The sequence below is a fragment of the Lissotriton helveticus genome, chromosome 4_1, assembly GCF_964261635.1.
Source record: "Lissotriton helveticus chromosome 4_1, aLisHel1.1, whole genome shotgun sequence".
In the NCBI taxonomy this organism is placed as follows: Eukaryota; Metazoa; Chordata; class Amphibia; order Caudata; family Salamandridae; genus Lissotriton; species Lissotriton helveticus.
Genome location: NC_136063.1, coordinates 1,636,798,629 through 1,636,823,543, shown reverse-complemented (window position 1 = coordinate 1,636,823,543; position 24,915 = coordinate 1,636,798,629). Strand labels below are relative to the sequence as shown.

Genomic DNA, 24,915 nt, shown 5'->3' with positions numbered 1-24,915 from the left:
GCACGCTGGGGGTGTGTGCTACATTCCGCCCTTCATGCCATGGGGTCGTACATTAATCAGAAGATTGTCTGCTGTGGCCTTGTGCTGGGGGCATGACAAACGCGTTCAGCTGGAGGCCTGGTAAGTAACATTACTGCAGCCTCTCCTGCGCGCTGTTACTGAACTCTCTCATTCAACAAAATTAGACGTGCCTGCTACCATCAATCAGGGCTCTAGCCAGGCTCAGGCGGCGGATCAGTACACTAATTACACGCACCTGATAACATCAACCAGCGCTGCAGCTGGGCCTCAAGCGGGGGAACATGCGCCTGCTAACATCAAACAGGCCTGCATCTGGGCCTCAAGCAGGGGAACAGGCAAATGAGCGTGTCTGCGGGGACAATTACTGCAGCCTCTCCTACTCGCTGTCACTGAACTCTCTCATTAAACGGATTTACCCGCGGCTGATAACTCTCTCATTCAACGACATTATACGTGCCTGCTAACATCAACCAGGGCTGTAGCCGGGCTCAGGCGGCGGATCACTACACCAATTACATGCGCCTGCTAACATCAACCAGGGCTGCAGCTGGCCCTTCTCCGTCCCTATTCTAATGAAACAAAAAATGTTGTCTACCGCGAGATTTTAAAATAAATTGCCCTTGCCAAATACACACATTACACACATTCTATTTCATACCTGGACAACATCGGGACGGGCTGCTAGTGTATGAATAAAACAGTTAAACTAAGAAAAAAATCCACATAGCTCCGTAGAGATGCAAACCCACTATACCACACTGTATAATAGGGACATTATTCCTCCCCACTGCACTGAAACATAATGTCATGAACTCACTACACTGAACTGCATCCTAGAAGCGCTTGCTTGCCAGAATCGATTCTAGATATGCTAACACGCCCCAGTCAGCTCACCCTATGGACACACTTCATTCTAGAGACAATAAACCCTACAATGAGGTCCAGAGAACTACCCTACCATCCTGAAATTATTATCAGGTACAATATTACACCACAAAACACTACATCATGAGGGCACTCATTCATAACAATTTGGCATATTTACCAGAATGGTGGTGCAGGGCAGCGCAACAAGTTACCTTGCTACTCTGCCCTGTGTGACAGGGAAAGGGCAGGAATGCACCATATTTATCCAATGTCCTTTCCCCCTGCTCTGGTGCCGTATCAGGAGCCTAGCCCCAATGCAGGCACCCTGGCACCATGCGAGGGTGCCTACCTGCCAGGCAGGATTATTTATGTTCAGGAAGGGGAACCTTCCTAGATAAAACAATTTATAGAAGCGTTTGCCTCTTTCTATGTTAGCTGCAGCCTATAAAACTACACATCAAGGACATTTACACGCCGCAATTCAATTAATGTCTTGCTCTCTAACTTACCTCATTGCATTGCTTAATAGAACACTAAACTTCCATAGTTAACATATCTCTGAGGGGCATATTATCAACAACTAGCGATATTTATCGCGAAATAAGCTTAGCGAAAAAATTTTAGCGCTGCGCATCACCGGATTTTATCGCAGAGATAACGTGCTATTAGCAACGTTTATCTCCAATGCGATAAAATTTCCGGCGATAGCGGCAAAATGCGTGAATATCGCTGGAAAACCAGCGATATTCAGGCATTATCGCTAATAGGGTCTTAAACTGAATATCCACCTCCCATTGGATATACAGGCTAAGAAGTGGTCTGAGCAGGCGTTAGGTTTTTGCTATATTCGCGCTTAGCGCACATTTTTTCATCGCTATGCCTGCGTTGATAATAGGCGATAGCGATGTTAACAACTGCTTTCAGTCGCTACCAGGTTGGGTACGCCCACTTTGCATGTCATTAGCGATAAATATCGCTAACATACAAAGCGGGCCCCAAACCGCTCGCTATCGCCTACTAGCTGTCGCTAACTGCTGTTAGTGACACCTTGCTAATAAGGCGATAACATTATCGCCGTTTTGCGGCCGAAAACAGCCACTAAAGCGGCGATAATCTCATATCGCCCATCTTGATAATATGCCCCCAAGTTATTAATCTACTTCACCACAGTACATCTTAGGCACCTTGGTGTAATGTATGTTATCACTGCCACAATGTAAAATGAAAATAGGCATCTGGTGCTTGATCCAGGGCTAATGTTTTTGTAGCTTTTGGCACATGTGCATTTTTTATGGTATTATGACAGACCCGGTGTATGTTGCCTTAGACCTTATAAAAAGAAAGCCCCTTATCACGGGGCTTATTGGTATGCATTGAGTGAAGGAAACTACATTATGCACCTTGGTGTTGTCATACGGATGCCTTGTTTTGCTATGGGTTTCTCAGACTATAAAGATATCAAGTCTCCGTGTTGACATGACAAGCTGCCTCTTTATCTCCGGCGATAGTCAAATGCCCTTTTGAATATGGCGCTGGATAAAATGTAAGGAAAATGCGATTTGCAAAAACATAATTAACACCTTCCTTATTTTGTGGCCATTTTCGAAGATAAAGGCTTTAATGTCATACGTCATGGCCCCTTGGAAGGCTACATAAAATTAGATTTCGTAAACTCTTATTTCATGGGCTAAGACTGTACATTATTAAGCCTCTGAAAAATGTGGTTGGATTTTTTCCTCTAGCATGAATATTTATTAATGCAGTTTGTCCTGAAGAAAGGTATATATATATATATATATATATATATATATATATATATATATAATTTGGAATCTACCAAAACATGTGTCAACTTGTATATGGGTTTTGCAGATGGTGACCACACAGTACCTCAGAGTTGTAGTGAAGGACTATTCACTGATCAAGATTTGCTGTGTATTAAAACCCTTAGGTCTTATTTACAAGATTTTGCTGTAGGGCAGCACCGCAAGCCATCCAGGTGCGCTGTCTTACAGCAAAAGAAATGAGCAGTAATGCGCTGTATCTATCAGATACGGTGCATTCCTGTCCTTTTCCCCTGCGCTGACGCACAATGGGCTGCCATGCGCCAACACAGCATCTTTGCACCATGGTGCAAGGGTGTCTATGTTGCGTGGACGATTGTCTTTCTATGTGTGCTGCACCATGCATAGAAAAAGGTAAAAAGAGGAGAAATAAAGGTATTTCTCCTTGTTGCATCTCCCTTACACCGCCCCTGGGGAGGTGCAAGTTCTTGACGCTGCCTCAGTGTTAGGATTCCTTGTAAATCTGGGGCACTGTCAAAAAGCCATTGATGTTGCAAAAAGCGCCCCCAGCAACACCCACTGCACGCCCCTTTAATGCTGAAAACGGCATTACAGGGAATGATATTTACATGGCCACATTAAGTTACAAAAAAGTGACTCAGTGCTGCCTGGTAAATATGAAGCAGGCCCCTGCGCCACCGGAGCATCACAAAAAGTGACGCTCTTGGAGCACAGCCTCGTTGTAAATGAGGTCCACTTTTAAAAAATGAGTTTGTGTAAATGAATACTGGGTATTGGTGTGGAGCAATGGTTCCTAAAAGTTTGACTCCTATTGGGCCCCACTTAATCATTACTGGAATCTGGGGGCCTTCACTCACTCATTATTTGAATCAGAGTAGCTGCACTGAGTCGGTACTGGAAACTGAGGATCCTGGACTATGCAATTCTGATGATCTCAGCAACAAAACAATACAGAGCTATACAGAAACATTCATCAAACAAATACACAACTAATGATGAATTTCATTTAATTCTCAAAAACAAATATAAAAAACATCACTATTTTAATTTAAAAGGGAGGTTGAAGTTTTTCTTTATTCAATTGAGGCCACCCATACTAAATTCAATCCGATGCACTTGTACTGCTCTCATAAATCAATCTGAGGACACAAACTTAAGGGAAGATTTATAAGCCCATTGCACCGCCGGTGCATCACTTTTTTGACGCACTAGAAGCGCAATAGGTTTGCCAATATTTACAAGGCCACGTAAAGTCACCCTGCGTGACTTTTCATGTCCTTGAAAATATGGGCTCCTTTTACGTATTAATTTACGTGAAAGGGACATTCCATGGGTGCTGCTGTGGGTGTTCCCGCGCAACATCCATGGAACTTGACACATTCCCAGATCTACAACATTTTGTACAACTGGGAATGCTCAGAAAGGCACAACTAGTAGAAATACTTTTATTTCTCCTCGTTTTTTCCTTTTTCTATACGGGGTGCATTCTGCAGCATGAATAGAAAAAGGAAATTGCCATTAATGATTGCTTTTGTGCAGGAAGGCATCCCTTCCTGCTAAAAAACAATCTTCCCCACAGCACAGGCCCCCTTGCAAAATGACGCAAGGGTGCCTGCGCTGGCACACGTCAGCCAATTGTACGCCAGTGCAATGGAAAGCACAGGGACGGGTCATATTGGTGTACAACTCATCCCTGTGTTTTGAAAATGACCCTGCATGGCACAGCCAAATGGCTTGCACCACCCGCTGCGTCATTTACTTGTAGATGAGGCCCTCAATTTTTACCTTCCAACTTCAAAATCCTCCACATTTGCAGAACATTTAAAAAAAACTGTTTTACATTTTTCTCCTTTATTTGCATACACTTTATTATTCTGATAATGGTTTTTAATTTTCAAACCAATTGTGGACCCCTTGACTGGAGTCACAGACTCCCCAAGGGTCACCAGACCCAGGTTAAGAAACGTTGGTGCAGAGTACTTGTTGTGTTGATGCAATTAATATTTTTTAGGTTAGTAATAACAAAAATAAAAAAATATTCGTGCATGATAATTTTCTGTTTTGTTTTAATTTTCCTATTCATGGAGGTAAACAATTTAAATTAAGATTTATGGGCAAATATAATTCCTGGATGTACAAGTTTTCATATTTCTGCCCCTCTTTGCCACTTTTAATTGAAGTTCTCATTTGTGTTTTTTGACTGGTGTGAGAATGTGAGCATGGATAATGCTGCCAAGAGTCGGGTTGTGGTATCTGTTAACCAGAAAATACAACAGCTATAGGAAGAGTGTGTTTACTATTATTATCATATGGCTTGGTATGGCTTTAGCTCTATTTTTTACCAGAGCAGTAAGGATGTGTGCATGGTTGAGAGTTTGGGAATGGAGTACCTTGCCTTTCCACTCTTTTGTATTGCAAAATGCCTCAAAGGTCTCTAGCTGATGTGTATGTCTTGATGGGCGGTGCACTCTGACTTTTTTGTCTAACTGTGCTGCACATGGCTTTTAGTTGTCCTCTATCACTCTTCATATTACATTGCTACTACACACAATGCTCCTATGTCCAGCTAGGCCTGGGTGTAGTTTGCGGAGTTTTGCTACACGGAACTTTGCGAAGTTACAAAACATCTCTGCAAAGTTCCGCGAGTGGCGGAGGTCAGTGCGAATTGCAGTTTGTGCTGGTATTCCTGAAGCTTGGGTGGAAATTCTACCCGAGCTGCAGTTCGCGAACGTTTGCGATCGCGATCGGGGAAAATTCTCTGCTGCACATCGCGAAGGCAGAGTTTTCTGCAATCTGCGAGCTCCGCTGAGTGCAGAAAACTCTGCGATCTCCGCAGACGGAGCAAAGTTGACTCTCCGGGCCTAATGTCTACTCAGGTTGTAGTACTATAAAATCGTCTGCAAAATACTGTGCTATAAAATAGTTATGCATAATGACATGAGGACAATTTATTGGGAATCAGGAGATTCCCTTCATTTATTGCGCCATGTAAGTATTAAGATAAAATTAGGTTACATTCAGGAGTAGGATTAGGTCCATGGCTAATTTTAGATTTAGGGTTAGTAGTAGGTTCAGGCCTGTGGTGGATAGGTACCACGGATGGGGTCAGGGCTATGGTGAGGTTTTAAAGTAGGTTTAGGTTTAAGGCTTTTGTTATGGCTTCAACGAGGATTGGGGTTCATGGCTAGGTTTAGGGCCAGTGCGATGGTTAGTGAAAGGGTTGGGATTCAGTACTCGGGGTTTGGGCTAGATCTAGGCATACGGATAGGAACAGAAGTACTATTATATATTAGGACTTTGCATGATGACTGGGGGAGAATTTCAGCTGGCATCTTACTACTGGTAATATGTTGAATCCTGGATGTAGAGATGCTTTTCAATTAGAAGTAGAGTGAAGTCTAGGGATCCAGTTGTGTAGATGTAAGCCCTTTTTAGGTCGAACATTCAAGACCTCTTGTATATACTTCAGTATATACTTATATGTGTATGTACTTTATGGACTCTGGAGATCAGCCCCAGGACTTGTCTGCTTCCGATGAGGGACTTTGTTTTCTGTTTAACTGTCTTTATTTAACTTTCTTGATAAAAAACAACCAGCAGAGGTCAGTAAAATAACAGAATTGATTCCAATCCATAGAAATTGTCTTCCACAAGCACCCGTAGACAATAATATTTTTTTCAAATCTTGTATTTTCAGTGATATGACCACTGAAGGCCCTGCTTTTATATTAAAAACAGAGCTTTGGACTATACCATTTCCCACTGAAAGGTAATATTTCTTTCCATGTGTTCCCATACCTGGCATGTCACGCAGTTTGGTGCTTACTTTCCCTCAATGTTATAGGACAGTAGATGTTTCAGCACCCAGGCTAATGTGCTGCATAGCTAAATAAATATAAGGTCCCAAAGGCGAGACCGATTGCATTGCAAATGCTTGTTCTGAAAAGGTAGCGGTGCAACCCGAGCTTGCATAAAAACTATTGGCTCCCACTGGGGTACCAGGGTTAAACTACCATCTCTCTCCTACAATGACACACCTCTGTGGATTAAACTTCAATATTTTTCATACTCCGAGTTTTTTTCTTTTGACAAAAGAGTTAAACCCAGGGTAGCATTTTGGTTTGTATTTGAATTGGGAGAAAATCAAACTCAGTGGAACTAGATATGACAATTATTTTCCTGACTACTTGTTTTCTCAGTTTTTCCCAATGAAATGCACCAGAAAGCATCACTGCCACTTGCCCTGACAAGCCCAAACTGCATAACAAGTCAAAGAAGCTGACAGAATGCTGTCAAGCCATATAATTTAAGTTATCATATCAAGATTCAAACATCGCAGACCCCTCCATCTTCCATGTCACTCCCGAATGCACAGCCAATCCCAGATGCTGTTGATTACCACAAAACTCTAAATTAGCCAATCACAGGCTCAATGATTATCTATATAAATCGCCATTACTTGCTGAAGGGCTGTACTCTATGACCCCACATAGCTACTGCCCACCAAAGGAGTAACCCTAACTAATAAACAAATTACAATATCTCAGTTCCTGGTGGCAGAGAGCCAGGTAAGTATTAAGATAAAATTAGGTTACATTCAGGAGTAGGATTAGGTCCATGGCTATAGGGTTATTAGTAGGTTCAGGCCTGTGGTGGATAGGTACCACGGATGGGGTCAGGGCTATGGTGAGGTTTTAAAGTAGGTTTAGGTTTAAGGCTTTTGTTCTGGCTTCGACGAGGATTGGGGTTCATGGCTAGGTTTAGGGCCAGTGCGGTGGTTAGTGAAAAGGTAGGGATTCAGTACTCGGGGTTTGGGCTAGATCTAGGCATACGGATAGGAACAGAAGTACTATTATATATTAGGAGTTTGCATGATGACTGGGGGAGAATTTCAGCTGGCATCTTACTACTGGTAATATGTTGAAGCCTGGATGTAGAGATGCTTTTCAATTAGAAGTAGAGTGAAGTCTACGGATCCAGTTGTGTAGATGTAAGCCCTTTTAGTCATTTTGGTTTGTATTTGAATTGGGAGAAAATCAAACTCAGTGGAACTAGATATGACAATTATTTTCCTGACTACTTGTTTTCTCAGTTTTTTACCAATGAAATGCACCAGAAAGCATCACTGCCACTTGCCCTGACAAGCCCAAACTGCATAACAAATCAAAGAAGCTGACAGAATGCTGTCAAGCCATATAATTTAAGTTATCATATCAAGATTCAAACATCGCAGACCACCCCATCTTCCATGTCACTCCCGAATGCACAGCCAATCCCAGATGCTGTTGATTACCACAAAACTCTAAATTAGCCAATCACAGGCTCAATGATTATCTATATAAATCGCCATTACTTGCTGAAGGGCTGTACTCTATGACCCTACATAGCTACTGCCCACCAAAGGAGTAACCCTAACTAATAAACAAATTACAATATCACAGTGCCTGGTGGCAGAGAGCGGAAATCACTTTGATAGTAACTTTTCAACGTATATCAATTCATGAGACTGACAAATTTGGATCAAAAAGTAAAATGTACAAAGTTTCGTTTTGCTTCTCAGACCCATATTACGTCAATTTTACAGCATACAAAAATGTAAAGGTATCGTCTTCATCTTAGATTGAAGAACAACAGCCTGCAACCTAGCAATATCTTGTTCTCCAGCCAACACGTATATGATTGAGAACACCTAATTTCAACTTTTTCCAAAATTTTATCATTTATATCTATAGTGCGTGACGTATAAACTATTACTCAAAATATAAATCTAAAATCATGTATGTCTTTTGAGTAGAACCTATCAAAATGATATGAATTCTCTAGTGGATTTTACTTATCATTGAAGAGTATACCCAAACTTGAAAGCATCCACTTCCTATGAGGTATATGGAGTGGAACTCATTAAAAATGTATACTATAAGAAATATTTAAAAGTAAAAATAAATTTCTGCAATACATAAACAATGTTGGTTTCAGAATGCTATTTTTTTAATCTAATTATTCACATAATCACATAGAAATAAAGATACCAAAAAATCAATGTAGAAGCCGACCTAAACTTAAACTTAAAGGTCCCATCAAGGTGGAAAGCCTAACCAGTGGTGAAAAAATTGCCTGCCTATGGGCCTAACAGATATTTTCCCATATCCCACTTCATAATCTCACTTGGATGAACTCCAGACCATTAGCATGCACAACTGTCTCCTTCCCTAATTCCTTCTTCAAAATGTGTTGGCAGACATATCGAAAGCATTTCTGATGCTTGGTCTGAAGTAAGGCATATCGATAGCATTAGTGATTATTAGCATAATCGCATACTACAGTTTGATACCTTGTAGCACAGTATTGTAGAATAACATAGCGTTCACAACATAGCTTTCACTCCGTTACTCCTGTCAGAAATTTCCATCAAACATCTGAGTACTTCATTTCCTTTTTCATTTAGTGTAGTATTAGCATTATAGCACAGCACAGCACTGTTTCATATCTCGTAGTATAGTATTAAGGCATAACATAGCATTCACAACATCGCTTTCACTACTATACTCCTGTCAGACATTTTCAACAGTACCTCCTTTTGTTTTTCATTTTCTTTTTTTAACTATCCAACCTCCTTCAGTCCAGTTTACTTTTTCTCCTTTTCACTTTTCACCCAGGATCTTTCTTTCGGTTGTCTTGCAGTTCTTTTTACCTCCATTGGAGGTTTTTTTGACTTTTTATGTTGTTTTTTTTTACATTTTCTTCTTACATTTTACCTTTTTCTACATAACCCTCATACCTCTTTCCCGCTCAAATCCTGTTTTCTTCTTACCTTGAATAACTCTCCTGCATTATTTCACTTTTCACCATCCTTCTCACCTTATCTCTTTTACTAGTCTCTATCCACTGTATTCATGCTTTTCACATCTTTCCTCTCGACCTCCACTTTCCACCCCCACGCAGTCATCTTTACCCTCTTCACATTCTCCCATCTGCTGTGTCCATCCTACATTCCATAAAAGACTTGAAAATCCCTGGGTAAACCAAGGCATGATTGTCACCCCCGAAACCTAATTTGGTTCAAAATCAAATCTCTGTAGGTCTCTATTATTTCATACTAAAATGTATGCTTATGAATGCAGGATCGCCCGCGCACATGTAACAGAAATAGTCAACCTCATCTACAACTCACTTCTTTGGGCCCGATTCCGATCTCATTCGGAAACCATACCGACCAAATTAGTTCTGGAATGCTTTCCATGCGACTCGGATCAGGGGAGTCTGACCAACCGAGTATGAAGCATCCGTGTGCATCCAGATCCGATTCAGTCAACCTTCCATTGACTTCAATTTGAGCCTCTGTTCAGAATGTGAACACAGGCTCACATTGCACCCTGTGGCGGGCAACCCCTGGTGCCTGCCACACTGTGCATGGTTCGGAAGTTGACCCATGGGTACCTCCACTGGCCCGATCCAGAGGGCCCCAGGTGAAGGGGGCCTGCTACAAGCTCCCAAAGACCGATTCTGGCAGCTGTTTCATTCCGGGCAAACCGATTCGGAAAGGCTGTCCGAATCGGTCATCGTACTCGCTCACTCTGAAACTGAGTCCATAGGACTGAACAAATCGGCTCTGGAAAGGCTTGATCTCTGTGAATGCCTTTCAGAACCGGTTCGGTCAGCCATAACTGTTTCCAGGCATCGTACTTGGTCATTCGGACCTGCGAATGAATCGGTCAGAAACAAGGGCTCCGGATCGGATTCAGCAAACCCGAATCAGATTCAGAGCCCTTCTGAACGACATCGGAATCTACCCTTTAGGTGGGTTCTTTTTTAAAGAAACCATTGCCTTTTCCCTCTTCTACCACATCATTTGACAATCTAACATCAGATGGCTTCTGTATCCCACACCATAGACTCCACAGAATGGAGGCAGAGTACCCACTGTATGCAGAAATAAGTGTCTGTGCTCTATTAGAAAGTCTCTATCATTCTCTTCCTTTGAACTTCACTCAGTAGCAATCAAAACCAATTAAGAAAACAATACAGACTTTCTACTGGCAATCCCAGGACACTACCTTCCCTGAACACCCACATGAACTCAATACATCCAAGATGTACCACTACTCTAATAACGCTCCCAAGGATAATTTCAATGTTCATTACAGCATCTAAGCTTCTAAAACATTCTCAGTCTTTCCTCATTCCCCTAAAGATACTAAAACTCTTACAACATGATATTTCATAAACATATTGACAAACTGCCCCTTCCATGCTTCGATCCACCAATGAAAAACGACCAGCCCCCAGCTGCACTCAAAATATCAATATAAGAAAAAGAACCAACACAACTAAAGAAAACTCAACAAATCTTTTAGCAAGCAGCCGCTCCTTTTAGATCAAAATCCTCAAACATCTGTTTCCTTATCAAAACCAGATATTTCAAGAAGCAAATCAGGCAGGCTCCAATCCACCCAACAAAACTATATCAATCAATCTATTAAAAACGGCATCATCTAAAGAATGGCAGGCATTTCTTCCGGCCACCACGTTGTTGAGGGTACCACCTACATCTTCAGGTGGAATGCCATCCAGCATACCTGGATATTCTTGCCAGGCAGGCAGGGATCTCTGTGCCTTTAATGAAGCCATGTCCACCGCTGCTCTATTGAAGGCTGTGAAGTTATGCTAAGCATGCACCATGTTTGATGTGCTTAATCAGCAAAGTGGTTTGTGCCTCAAGAATACCCCAAAGTGAGAGTTTCTTAAAAAAAAGCAGAATATCAATTGCCTTGTCTCTCTACCGTTTTTCTACCTGCATGTGGGGCTCACTGGGCCAGTTGGCACATCCTTCACTTTCATGTAACTATGTCAAATCATTCATTCATTCATTCATTAAATCTTTATTTCGACATTTTTCAGTCATAAAAGATTACAGTAAAAACAGTATACATAAAAAGCATAACATTAATTAGATAAAAATGAATTGTCATGAAATGTACACAGTCACTGTATAAAATCACCCTTGGGTGCCACTGTAATAAAAGAGGATCTTTTGGACCACATTGCTAAAAGGAATTTTGAAAGTGCAAAAACTATATGTGGTGATGTATCTGTCTTGAGAACTCTCAATGCAACAGAGCATTTATCAAAACCCAGGTTCTTGCATAGGGGTACAAGCCAGTACTTTCTAGCTTTTCTATAGGCAGGGCAGAAGAAGAGCATATGCATTTCATCCTCCTTGGACGCACCACGTCAAATCTCATTACAGCTACTGGTCATGTCACTGCAGCTAATCACCCAGTGTATTCTTGGTGTTCTGGGACCTTCAACCTCCACCATAAGCCTCGCTTGTGATGGGCTTCACCACGGGTGGCAGTTCCGGGACAGAGACAAGGTCTTTACTCATCAGGGCCCATAATGCTTGACATAAGTCACAGGCAAGGAAGAAGGGGTGATAAGTGCTATGGAAAATTAATATTGATCGCTCATGACAGAATAGATAAGTCTGAGAAAATATGGTCACCCTTTCGCGCATATGTGAAAAACCAGGGGCACAGTAGAACAAGCCATAGAACAAGCCCCGGGCATTATTATAAAATACTACACATATCTGGAATATCTAGATCCAGCTCTCTGTCAGAATTCTCGAGATCAGGGCTCTCCAACCTTTTCTGTAATGAGAGCTACTTATGTTCAATTAAAATCAACCCGAGCTACTAATAATATAGACGTTGTAATAGTGACCACATTAGATAGTATTAAAATAGTGGCACCTCACGCAAGATTACCAGCAGTGATCACCTTAATACATCAGGCACAGTTGCCTGCAGTAATGTAAACAATATATACATTGTAGTGACAAGTGTCCTGAATGCTTCATGATTTAGCACTCAACAATCAGCTTTAAATATATTTTGTAAGTTCTGTCATTTTTCTCCAAACATAAACTTTCGATTTCTGAAAATACATAAATTTTCGACTTTAACAAAAAGTTTTCAATGTTGCTGCATATATTGATTCAGCCAATCAGAGGTTTCTAAATGAGCAGATTGGGCTGAATAGAGGAGAGCTACTTATCGGTAGCTGAAGAGTTACTGGCAGAGGCGGCTCCTCCGTTTGAGCGGAGGAGCGTCACCTCACAAGCCAGAGCTGAAAAATAAAATGGTAATAACGTTTATTTATTACCATTTTATTTTTCAGCAACTGACCCGTCCTGAACTGAGTGACAGGATGGGGCATGGCCAGTGCTGCCGAGTGGCAGCAAGCAACTGTGCGCTTTAAAATACGCATATCTCTTGGACGGCTGTCTTGCGACAGCCATCCAGAGATGCGCATTTTAAACTTCTCTAACTCAGCTGTCTGAGACAGCTCAGATAGAGAAAGTGCAACCATCAGGTGTTCTTGAGAGCACTGAGTGAGGCTGCTCCAACCAACCCTGGCGCTGCTCTCACTCTGGTGAGAGCAGCACCAGGATTGGTTAGGGGAGTTAGCCTGGTCCCGGCGGAAAAGAGTGGAGGACTTTGCGTCGCACCTCAAGGTAAGTGTTTTATTTTTATTATTTCTTTTTTTTGCGTGCACCTGACCCCCTTCCTTCCTCCTCCCCCGCCCCACCACTCCCAGCACAAGGCATCTGCCACTTGCTACTGGAAGCTCAGGAGCTACTCGCTGGAGAAGCCTTCTCTAGATGAGAAATGCATGATTAACAAGAATTGAAAATGCAATAGGTCTCGCAATAGAAGAGTTTGACATTTTTCGTTTTGCAAATGGATGAGTGGTGTTGCGTGGATGAGTGGCGTTGCGTGGATGAGTGGCGTGTGTGAGTGGCGTTGCGTGTGTGAGTGGCGTTGCGTGTGTGAGTGGCGTTGCGTGTGTGAGTGGCGTTGTGTGTGTGAGTGGCGTTGCGTGTGTGAGTGGCGTTGCGTGTGTGAGTGGCGTTGCGTGTGTGAGTGGCGTTGCGTGTGTGAGTGGCGTTGCGTGGATGAGTGGGGTTGGAATGCAATAGGCCTCGCATTAGAAAAGTTGTAGTTATTGGTCTTGTAAATGACATAATTTATTTCTTTTTTCGTTGTTAAAATTGCTAAATTGATGGCTTTGTCATTTACAATGCCAATAGTTATAACTTTTGCAAATGTGACACCTATAGCATTTGGAATGCAACATGTTTTGTATTTACGTTACTTATATGGCAGCTCTGGTCGTTATGCTACATCCCTAGATAGTTTTATCTTTCGCAAATGTGACACCTATTGTAACACAATATGTGTTGTGAGGGTGAGTGAGGGTGAGGGAGGGTGAGGGTGAGTGAGTGTGAGGGGTTGAGGGTGGGTGAGGGTGAGTGAGGGTGAGGGGTTGAGGGTAAGTGAGGGTGAGGGTGAGTGAGGATGAGGCTGAGGGGTTGAGGGTGAGTGAGGGTGAGTGAGAGTGAGGGTGAGTGAGGGGTTGAGGGTGAAGTGTTGAGGGTGAGTGAGGGTGAGGGTGAGGGGTTGAGGGTGAGTGAGGGTGAGGGGTTGAGAGTGAGTGAGGGTGAGGCATTGAGGGTGAGTGAGGGTGAGGGTGAGTGAGGGTGAGTGAGGGTGAGTGAGGGTGAGTGAGGGTGAGTGAGGGTGAGGGTGAGTGAGGGTGAGTGAGTGTGAGTGAGGGTGAGTGAGGGTGAGTGAGGGTGAGTGAGGGTGAGGGGTTGAGGGTGAGTGAGGGTGAGGGATTGAGAGTGGGTGAGGGGTTGAGGGTGAGTGAGGGTGAGGGGTTGAGGGTGAAAGGGTGAAGGTGAGGGTGAGTGAGGGTGAGGGGTTGAGGGTGAGTGAGGGTGAGGGTGAGGGTGATTGAGGGTGAGGTGTTGAGGGTGAGTGAGGGTGAGGGTGAGTGAGTGTGAGGGGTTGAGGGTGAGTGAGGGTGAGGGTGAGTGAGGGTGAGGGGTTGAGGGTAAGTGAGGGTGAGGGTGAGTGAGGATGAGGCTGAGTGGTTGAGGGTGAGAGGGTGAGTGAGAGTGAGGGTGAGTGAGGGGTTGAGGGTGAAGTGTTGAGGGTGAGTGAGGGTGAGAAAGTCGTGTTCTGCTGGACCGTCCATGCACCCAAGGAAACGTAGTGAACAAGACAGAGCTATGCAAAATAAATATATTGGGCAGGCTGGTGGCCTGAGAAGCGCCCGTGAAGCAGGGGTCGGGGAGCCGAACACTTTGATGTAGCTCACGGCCTCGGCCGTGAGAAAACAAGTAATTTAAACCATCTGTGACGACTGGTCACGTGCTCCAACTGAGGAAGATTATTTAATGAAAAGGGACTTTGTTACAGCACAAGAACATGATGCCAACTAGGAAGCTCAGGAAAGCATTGTAAAGCTCCAAATGAAACGTTGCAATAGTTCATCGGACGATAGCGCTGCGGCATCGGCTACAAAGGAGGCGCGGTTTACGATGTCTCACCGAACAAAGATAAATTTGGAAAAAAAGTAAAAACAATTCGAAGGGTGTTGGCAAATTGACACGCATCATTCTCAATCCTAATTGAACGCCTTCTTTTATTCCAAGGAAACGTAGTGAACAAGACAGAGCTATGCAAAATAAATATATTGGGCAGGCTGGTGGCCTGAGAAGCGTCCGTGAAGCAGGGGTCGGGGAGCCGAACCCTTTGATGTAGCTCACGGCCTCGGCCGTGAGAAAACAAGTAATTTAAACCATCTGTGACGACTGGTCACGTGCTCCAACTGAGGAAGATTATTTAATGAAAAGGGACTTTGTTACAGCACAAGAACATGATGCCAACTAGGAAGCTCAGGAAAGCATTGTAAAGCTCCAAATGAAACGTTGCAATAGTTGATCGGACGATAGCGCTGCGGCATCGGCTACAAAGGAGGCGCGGTTTACGATGTCTCACCGAACAAAGATAAATTTGGAAAAAAAGTAAAAACAATTCGAAGGGTGTTGGCAAATTGACACGCATCATTCTCAATCCTAATTGAACGCCTTCTTTTATTCCAAGTAATCTCAGCAAATACGTTGTGGGACACGAAACCATGTGTTTAAGAAGCCACAGTAATTATCTGCTCTTTCTTAATAACCCTTTCATTTTCACAAGATTAAGGTTTCGCTGGATGTTACTGGTTCTGTGCCGCAGAGCTGGCGGTGCGGGGGGGAGGGGGGGTCAGCTGTCGGAAAAAGGGCACGAAGCTTAAGACGAGTAGAGGACGAGTGCCAGAAAAACAAGGCGGGCAGGGGAGGGGGCGGAGCGGGGAGAGCGGCATGTGGGTGTTAAGAAGCCGGGCCTTTGAAGTGAAGCTAAGCTTCACTTTAAAAGGTGTCGGAGGAATGCGGGAGAGAGGAACAGATGGCGATTGCGGCTGTGCACGCGCTTTTAAGCTCAATGCACATGCGCATTGAGCTTAAAAGTCACGGGCACTGCAAGGAATCGCCACGATTCCTTGCTTCATAGTTAAAAGTTGTTTAAGCCGCAATAGGCTCGCAGTCTCGATGCGCATGCGCATCGACAGGCGAGACCTAAAAATGAGGAGTATATGCACTCTTTTTCAAAATGTATCCTTTTTGTGACATGACTTGTAACTCATGGGATGCAAGGGAAGATTTTGAAAATACATTTATTCAGCATTGTAAATAACTGCAAACTAACAGGGGATAAACGCAAACTGAAATTCTGCTTGAAGTTTCACTGTACATGAATAGGACATCTCTGTACTCTCTGTACCCAAAACCCTGCTTGAATAACATTTAGAAAAAAAACCAATAAGGGCTTATAGGAGGAGTTCCACTAATTTAAATGCCTTGCACGGAAAACGGGACAAACCTCATACTGAGAGGCAGGTATCAGAAAGAGATGAAAGAGTGGATGGTTTCAGGATGAAAAGGATGTCTGCATCGGAGTATATTACAAATGATGTAAGAACCAGAATGTGTTCTTAAACGCTGCGGTAAAAATTTGACAGGGCAAAGGGTGGCTTATGCGGTGTTATGGGTTCTATGGTTAGTGTCCCCACTATATATACCGCACACTTTGCCTCTCTAGGGCTACTCTTAGGAATGGCACCTTCTTTGCATCAAAAAAAGATAACGTGTACAAAACAAAAGGTTACTGTAATTAAAGCATTTACCTGAGTATCTGAGTGTGAACAAGTGGGTTCTGGCCTATTTAAAAACCCCTCCTAGATGTTTTTGATTTTAGACCACCTGTTTTTTTTTCTATCTCTGTCGTGGTGAGTCTCACTCATTTAGTGTCACTCATTGTAAGCTTCTAATGAAATAGTATTGAGAGATATTCGCTATTCTTGTCTTTTAAAATAAAGCCTGCCGCTGAGCAGCTGGGTAAGCAGCACTGCACTAGTTACACGTGATGCGTGCTCCCAGGTGTGCAGGTTGAGAGACTAATCTTACTGTCAAAGTGAACCCGATATCTACGCACAGCTCGCATGTCGCAGATGGGTACTACAATCAATTGATCATGGACTGGGCAGGCTTTTTTATTTCAATGGGGCATCCTAAAAGAAATATGCAAATGTCTTTATGACTAGAGTGTTAGTCTGTAGTGCTTTGCTATATGCCTGTGGTGCTTTACTGTATCTAGTTGGTAGATGAAACCTGACAGAAATATTCATTTTGGATTGGATCAACATAGAGAGATGCTTGATGTAGTTTTCACTCCTTAAAAAAGGTCCTGAAAATATAAAAACTATTCATTTGGTTATATTTGTGCGCCTTCACATGCTTTAGTTTTTGCAATATTTTTCTGAATCAGCCCTTAATGAGATTAAGGTTTTGACCTACCCTGCGGGGCCAAGTTCATTACTCTTCTAGCCAGCAGGTAGATCAAAGTTTCTAAATAATAGCTCCATGTTAAAGGAATTAAGCTTGGTTAACTGACACTCCACCCCATTCCCATAAGGGCGAAGGGGAAACAGACTCTGGCAGGAGTCACAACATGGACTCCCTTCAAAGTCTTGACTGGAAGGTATCAGTTTTGCAGTGTCAGTTAAGGGCACAGCAAAGCCCCAGATAGAGCTCCTGCTTGCAAATACTCGATTTTGTCATCTTTAAAGTTATTCAACATGCAATGTTAAGGAATGGAGGGTGGTTTGGCATCTCCGGACTAGGCAGAGATGCTTATCTTGTAGAATTGTCCATGTTTAAGCCCATGCACAAGTGAGAACGCTAGAAAGAAGACGAAACTGCAGATAAGAATGGATGGACTTGAGTCAGTGAACTCCTGCCTTGAGAGGTTTCCATGCTTCTACATTCTGGGAATTAGTTGGACCCTGGCTCCAGGGTCTGGCCTTGCTACTGCTATAGGAGCTTTTAGTGTGTGAACTTGTAAGTGGCCAGGAGGAGAGGGATCCCTATGAAATTCTGTGGACCCGATCTGTCTGGAAATGCACTGGAACGAGGTATCCCAGGCAGCTGCAAGACACCTAGGAGCCCAGCAAGTTTGTTGGAGGATATGGGACCTGGGCAGTGTTGCCAGGGGGTATTGTCTGCCTTTAGGTTCTCTGGGTGCTGCTGCTAGAAGACACCAGGCCAGGAGACTACATGGAGCAGAAGGCACAAGAAGGACGGTCCCTAAGATTCTCCCTCAATGAAGACCTAGTAAGCTAAAAATAGAACTCCTAAAATCTCAGGAAAATTTAGAGCCCAGGAAGCTGTAAACAAACACTCCTGGTGATTGGTGTAACATTGCTCAATTTATCAATTAGCATTCGAGGAGACCCAGTGCCCTGGAGGATCAAATTGTCAGCAGCGTATGACGCTCAGCTTTCAATATAACCCCAGAGAGGAACAGCGTCCCTGGGGAATCAGGGTATACTGAGCATATTGATATTGACCCTGGTGGCCTGGGCTTTGGGGCTCCCTCATTCAGTGCCCACACAATTTCGCTCTCCCACACGGAAGTGGGAGAGCAGAAGCAGCTGCTTCCCTCACATATGCAGGTCAAGAGAGGTGGGAGATAAAGAGTAGCTGGCTCCTCTGGCGGTACTTGACAGTTGGCCTGATGGGAGTGGAGCCGAATGGTATGCACAGGTATGGGCCCCCCCACAGAGCCTCATAGGAACACATGTTTGCCACCTAAGTGGGGCAATGGCACCTGGCTCCCTTGGTGCCGTGGATTGGCCCAGCAGCGGGCCCGACCACCATATCCGTACTATTTGCTGTTGCTGGGGCCGGTTTGCGAGTGACCTCCGAACCACGAGGTGCTGTGGCAGTGCTGGAGGCGGTGGCCAGAGCAGAAAGGGGCCTAGACCTGTGGGCCTCCATGGGAGCTGTGCCCTGGCCCCTTTGCGCTCTCTGCAATGCTGACTACAGATGTGGATATAAAGCCTGGCCCTAATACTTGCTGGGACCCTGCTGGGCCCTCCTAGCGGTGACTGTGGGGCAGTGATCATTCTCCAGTGCTCCTGCAGGACCCTTGAGGCACGAGACTCCGCTGTTACGGATTTGGGTAATGCAGTGGTGAGCAGGCTCTTAGAGAGAAAACTGACTGCAAGATACTTCGAGGTTCGCTGCAGGTTGAAGTGAGACATTTTATCCTGACAGTCCCTTGGAGACTTGATGCCCACGATGGGGGAAGTCTGAAGGTTTACAGGCCTATCTGCAATTTGAGACCAAGAGAGTAGCCAGATCACAGCATACCTCTGAGGCATCCACATCTCGTGACCCCTCAGCAAAGCCAACATGAATGTGCATACCCTGATGCTATTTATCCAGCAAAGCCTTGGTTCAGAGGCACCAAAATAGATACCCTCACAACCAGGATTGATAAGCTAATGCACTAGAAAAGCAAGAAAAACACATTGTCATGGTGGGGAACCACATTTCACTGCTGGGTGATGATACTACTGGACATAATGAGAAATTCCTAGACATGGAGAGGGTGCTCAGTGTCATAAAAGTGAAGAATGAAGACATAGTGGCCAGGTTGCACTGCAAAAAATCTCCACATAGTGAGTCTCCCTGGGTCAACTGCCATAGCAAAAGTGGCGGATTATATTGAGTCTCCACTCAAAACACTCCAAGAATCTGACCACTTTCTCCTTTCTCTGTGGTTGAAAGGGCACACCGGTCAATTATCGAGACCAGGACATTGACCTGCGACTGGCCCAAGAAAAGCAGGACCTTACATATGGGTTCTTGAAGATCATGATCTTCCCAGACTTTACCCTCATGGTGCAAGAGGCACCCCTTGAACATATACCCATAGAAGTTAAACTACCTCTGGCTGGAATACAATACGCCATGCTTCACACTGTGCACGTGAAAATCATGCACAGTGGGTAATCACACCTTTTTGCATTGACTCAGAAAGCTGAGTCATTCGTCAAGAAGCCCTTAAAGGTTCAGAGTGGGAAGTCGCATAAGGGAGTGCGGACATCGGAGGGTGAGGACAGAAACAGAGTTCGCTATCCATGCTTCAGAGAATACGACGCAGCATCGGACTGAATAAGGCCATTCTGTCAGTCAAAGGTAACCTCAAGCACTTTAGATAACTGTCCCTACCAATCAAGTCCCATATATTGCCCGGGAGGCACTCCCACTGTGGTGGGGTTGATAGGCCAGCACTCTGGACTCCACTAGGGGTAAACATGAAATTGATTGTATAAGCTATCAGTGTGTTACTTTTACCTTTTGGTTGTTGTTGTAGAAAGTTCTTTGTTCTGTTCTGGGTTCTTTCACTTGCAGATTGGGAAGCTGGTGTGAGAAGGGATGGGGTACCATACAGCTGGCACAAACCTGCCTGCAGGGTATATGGAACACACAACTGCAGCGTGCAACTCGGCAAGCTGAGCACATACAAGAGAGAGGGTTTCCACTGCGATTTTATGGCGCTTTACATTCTCCTACATAGATGTACAGGTAGAATGACTCCCTTCCTCTCTTACCGCTAACCTGGAATGGGAGAGGACTAAATAACCCCCGTAAAGCAGGGCAGGTGCTAGCATACCTCAACTGCCACAAAATAGACATCACTCTTCTGCAGCAAACACACCTTGCGCCACACTACCAGGCAATTTTTCCTCCTGGTGGACCGACACTGACAACTGCTTCTCCTTTAATTACTTCTCCTATGCCCAGGGGACAGCTATTTTTATCAAGTGATGTGTCCCTTATCACTTGCTGCATGAAGACAATGACCTGCAGGACAGATACAACATAGTGCAGGTGATATATGGGGGTAAACATTGATCGAATCCTATGCCACTAACACTAACATTCTCGACTTTGTCAGAAGTCTATGGACAAAATGCCAAGTTCTGGCATCCTGCACTATACTCTGGGGAGGAGACTTTAATCTAGCTCTTGAAAGGCATCTTGATTGCTCTAAGGCTGTGACCCAAGCTCACCATTCAGTTGCAACTGCCCTTCCAGTATTATCACTCTACACGACTTGAGAGACCTTTCGAGGATCCACTTCCTTGCCCGCACAGAGAGCATGAATGTTTCTACAGCCCATGGGTTTTGGGCATACCTAGATTATTGGCTGGGTATGCATGACATAAGTGAAAGGGAAACAAATGTAGACCACCAATCGAGCACCCTGTCTGAGCACTCACCAGTTAAATTGGCTATACATACACCTGCTCCCATGCATCGTGCCTTCACATGGTACCTATCTCTACAAGCTTTGGGTGACACAGCGTTCGCATACAAGGCGGGAACCAAAAATATTGCATATTTTCGAAGCAATGAGGGATCAGTACAGTCGCCTGGAGTGATTTGGGAGGCATATGAGGCGTATATTAGGTGTAGCTGTATAATGAAACAATATGGGGAATGGAAAGCTCTTCGAACCAGTCTTGAGTGGATTGAAAGAGCACTAAAAGACTGATTTGCGATTCTCAAATAGCGAATTTTTAGAAATCGCTATTTGAGAATTGCAAATAGGGATGTATGTAAAAAAATCGCAATTTTTTTGTGAGTTCTTAATATTCCTTAATTGTGACTAGCAAATTGCGAATCGCAATTAAGGAATACTTTCCCATTCATTTCTATGGGCCAGGAGGTCTATAGGAATGAATGGGAAGTTATTCTCAATTTGCGATCCGCAGTTTGAGAATCGCAAATTGAGAATAATTTCAAGGGTGCAAGGGTGTCATAAGGACACCCTGATGCACCCCTGATATTTACATGTGTATGCATATGGCACACATACATGCCCTAAGGGCATGTATGTGCACCACATGGCACCTTTACAAATGCCAAAAAGTGCATTTGTGAAAGAAATCGCAAATTACCACCAACTTGAAGTTGCTGTTAATTTGCGATTCCTTAAGGCCAAATTGCAATTTTTTGGTGCTTCTTACATTGCATTTAAGGAATCGCAAAATTTGCGATTCCTTCAATGCAATCGCAAAATAAGGAATCGCTAATTTTGCGATTCCTTATTTTGCCTTAATACATACCATTTGGCAAAATTGCATTCGCAAAGGCTGAAATTCTGCAAATTTCGGCGTTAGCGAATGCAATTTTGCTTTGATACATATGGCCCTTAGAGGCTTACTATTTGGTCACGCAATCTGAAGTAATACTAGAAGAAATTAGACATAAACAGACTGAATTTTCTGATACAGCGGCACTGGAAGCTAACCACTCATACAAGTATACATGGGCTTGGCCCTACGGTGAGGCAGAAAGGCCAAGCAGAACACTGGTTATACTTTCGAGACCAGACAGACATATGAAGGCCATCACACACCTTACAAAAAGGGGATGGCTCTACAATATATGAGGCAACTGATATATTGCTGGAATTAGTTGACTAGTAAACCTCTCTGTACACCTCTCAGATCATGCCACAGTACAAGGGGTATGCACAGTACTTTGACTGGGTGACTTTGGCCTGGATGGAAGGTCGGCAAATACGATTTCTGGAGGAGCCGATTGCTCTGGAGGAAGTTTGTCAACTAAAGCCGGTCTCCCCAGGTGTAAGGCGCTGAGGAGAGACTGGTTCCAGGCTGAGTTTTATAAATGATATGCACCCCAGCTAGCCCCACGGTTCTTGCAGGTATTCAACAGGGCCCTCCAGTTAGGGGACTCCTCTCATCCTGCTTAAGCTACTGAAACTGGGCAAACTGCCTGATAACCCTTGCTCGTACCGACCATTATCACTAATCATCCTAGACACCAAAATCTTGGCCAAGATACTGGCTAGTAGGGTGATTCTTCTGATGCCGATGCTGGTCCTTCCAGACCAGGTGGGTCTGTACCAGGCAGATACACAGCACTCAATCTGCAAATTCTATTTTCACTGTTGCACTAGCTTAACCCACATAGGAGCCTGTGACAGTCTTTTTTGACACCACCAAAGCCTTTGATTCACTAGAGTTACCTTACCTCTTCGCTGTGGTATCCTGACTGGGTATTCCACAACAGTTTATAAACAGGTTGAGGTTGCTACATACCTCGCCAACAACCCGGATACACATGGGGGCTCCCTCAGAAGCTCTTCTCCGTAGGAAAGGGCACTAGACAGGGCTGCCCATTGTCCCCCCTCCTCTATGCCTTTGCTTTGGAACCATTAGCCTGTGCAATACAACAGCTCCATAGGTAGAAGGGGCTTGTGTTCTCCCCTCTGAACCTAATAATGTCCTTTATGCAGATGATATAACGTTATATTTGATGTCCCAGCCCAAAACCTCAGCGTGGGGTTTCAAGAATTTACCTTGTTTCAAACTGTTTCAGGGTTATCTATAAAACAGAACAAATCCATGATATTCCCACTCACACAATCTACCACATCCCGTGCGCTAGACTTCCCAATTACCTGGGCGACGCAGCCTGTCAAGTGTCTTGGAGTCCATTGGGATGAGGACACTGTGTTCCAAGAAAACTCCACCTCTGCCACAAAGATGGCAGATTCTTTTGATAGTATACTCTGATCCACAACACTCAGTAAGGCTGGGAAGTTCTCCAAGAAGTCAATGGTCTTAACTGACAGCTTAGCCATGGCGTCTGCAGTAGCCATTGCTTTTTTTAAAATTGAGATCATTTATTTTATGTTTATTATATAATCCCTCCCGGCATGCTTGTTATCAACAATCAACAAGGGCAGACGCAACCACAGCTGTAGGGAGGGAACAGGACTGGGACGGGGAGGACGAAGATTACTGGTAAGTAACGAAACATTCATCACCATATGTATCACTTGAATACTTGTTTTCCCTGGTTCTGAAGATATTTACATGCATTACCAAATGAGTTCGAACACTTCACGTCAGAAAATTAAACTTGTGTCTTTTAATACACCAATACTTTGTTTAGTTGCCTATTTAGAGATAAAAGAAAGACACGATTAGACTTGGTCTAAATGGAAATGAATGCATGTTTTTACGTTCAATTTATAATCAGCAAGTATTTCTAATACCATTTATTTAAATTCCTTTCAAGTGTTCAGCTACATGGAAAATGGAACAGAAAGCTCCAAAGAGGAAGAAATTAAAAGAATGCATTCCCCAACACAGGTAGGAAAGGAAGAAATACAATTTCTAGGTGAAAATTTGAAAAAGTTTACTCTGAAATCAACCGCTGTTTCAGGAAACCTAGGCATACAAAAACCTGTGTTTCCATTTTCCCGTTGCTTATTTTTTAGCTGGATGTCAAATAATCTTCGGTAATGTTGGGTTCCTTATATTCTGCAAGTGCGCAGAAAGTCTCCCTTTATGCAGGCTGATGGATCTTACTGAGGCAATGCAGCAACCTTTAACTCCAGGTTCCTCATTCTGGAAGTTTCGAGGTGCAGAAATTCATGCTAATCACCCTCATTAAATGGCTTATCAGATAGGGCAAACAATCGCATGAAGCAGGCATTGGGCCTATACTTGTCTATCAGTGTAAAACTGTAGGGCCTACTCAATACAAAGCTGGCTTAGCCGGAGGCTATGGTACCAGCTGCTGGAGGACATCAGACAGTGCTGATGTCAACAGCCATGCTAGTTTGTAGGGCCATCTCAAAGTAATGAGGTCCTCTACGGAATAATTTAAACATTTGTAAAGCAGAGCTCTCTCGACTTCAACCCTGAGCAGAGGATTTATTTATGTGAGGGCATAGCTTTACTCGGGAAGGTGAGACAGGCTTAATACTCTGCGTATGTTATTTGGTGAGGGCAAAAAAGCGCAAAAATAAAAATTTTGCCACACACCTAATTTACGAGGCCGGAAGATTTTAATTTAATTACTGTAGTTGCTTTTAAACATGCAGTTAACAGGCAGATCTATGCAGAAGCCTCCCCAAATTTCCTGTGGTGATTGGAACCC

General features: G+C 43.8%; 1 protein-coding gene across 2 annotated transcripts in view; it reads left to right on the top strand.

The window, feature by feature from the left end:
* Window positions 1–24,915, top strand: part of STAC (SH3 and cysteine rich domain) — a 1,007,531-nt gene that overhangs the window by 764,465 nt on the left and 218,151 nt on the right. The window contains exon 7 of one of the 2 annotated variants that reach the window (XM_078685878.1): window positions 24,049–24,106. In XM_078685878.1, the coding sequence (XP_078542004.1) occupies window positions 24,049–24,106 (58 nt within the window). Of the gene's footprint in view, window positions 1–24,048; window positions 24,123–24,915 lie in introns of both variants that reach the window. The other variant, XM_078685877.1, reaches the window with a different exon arrangement.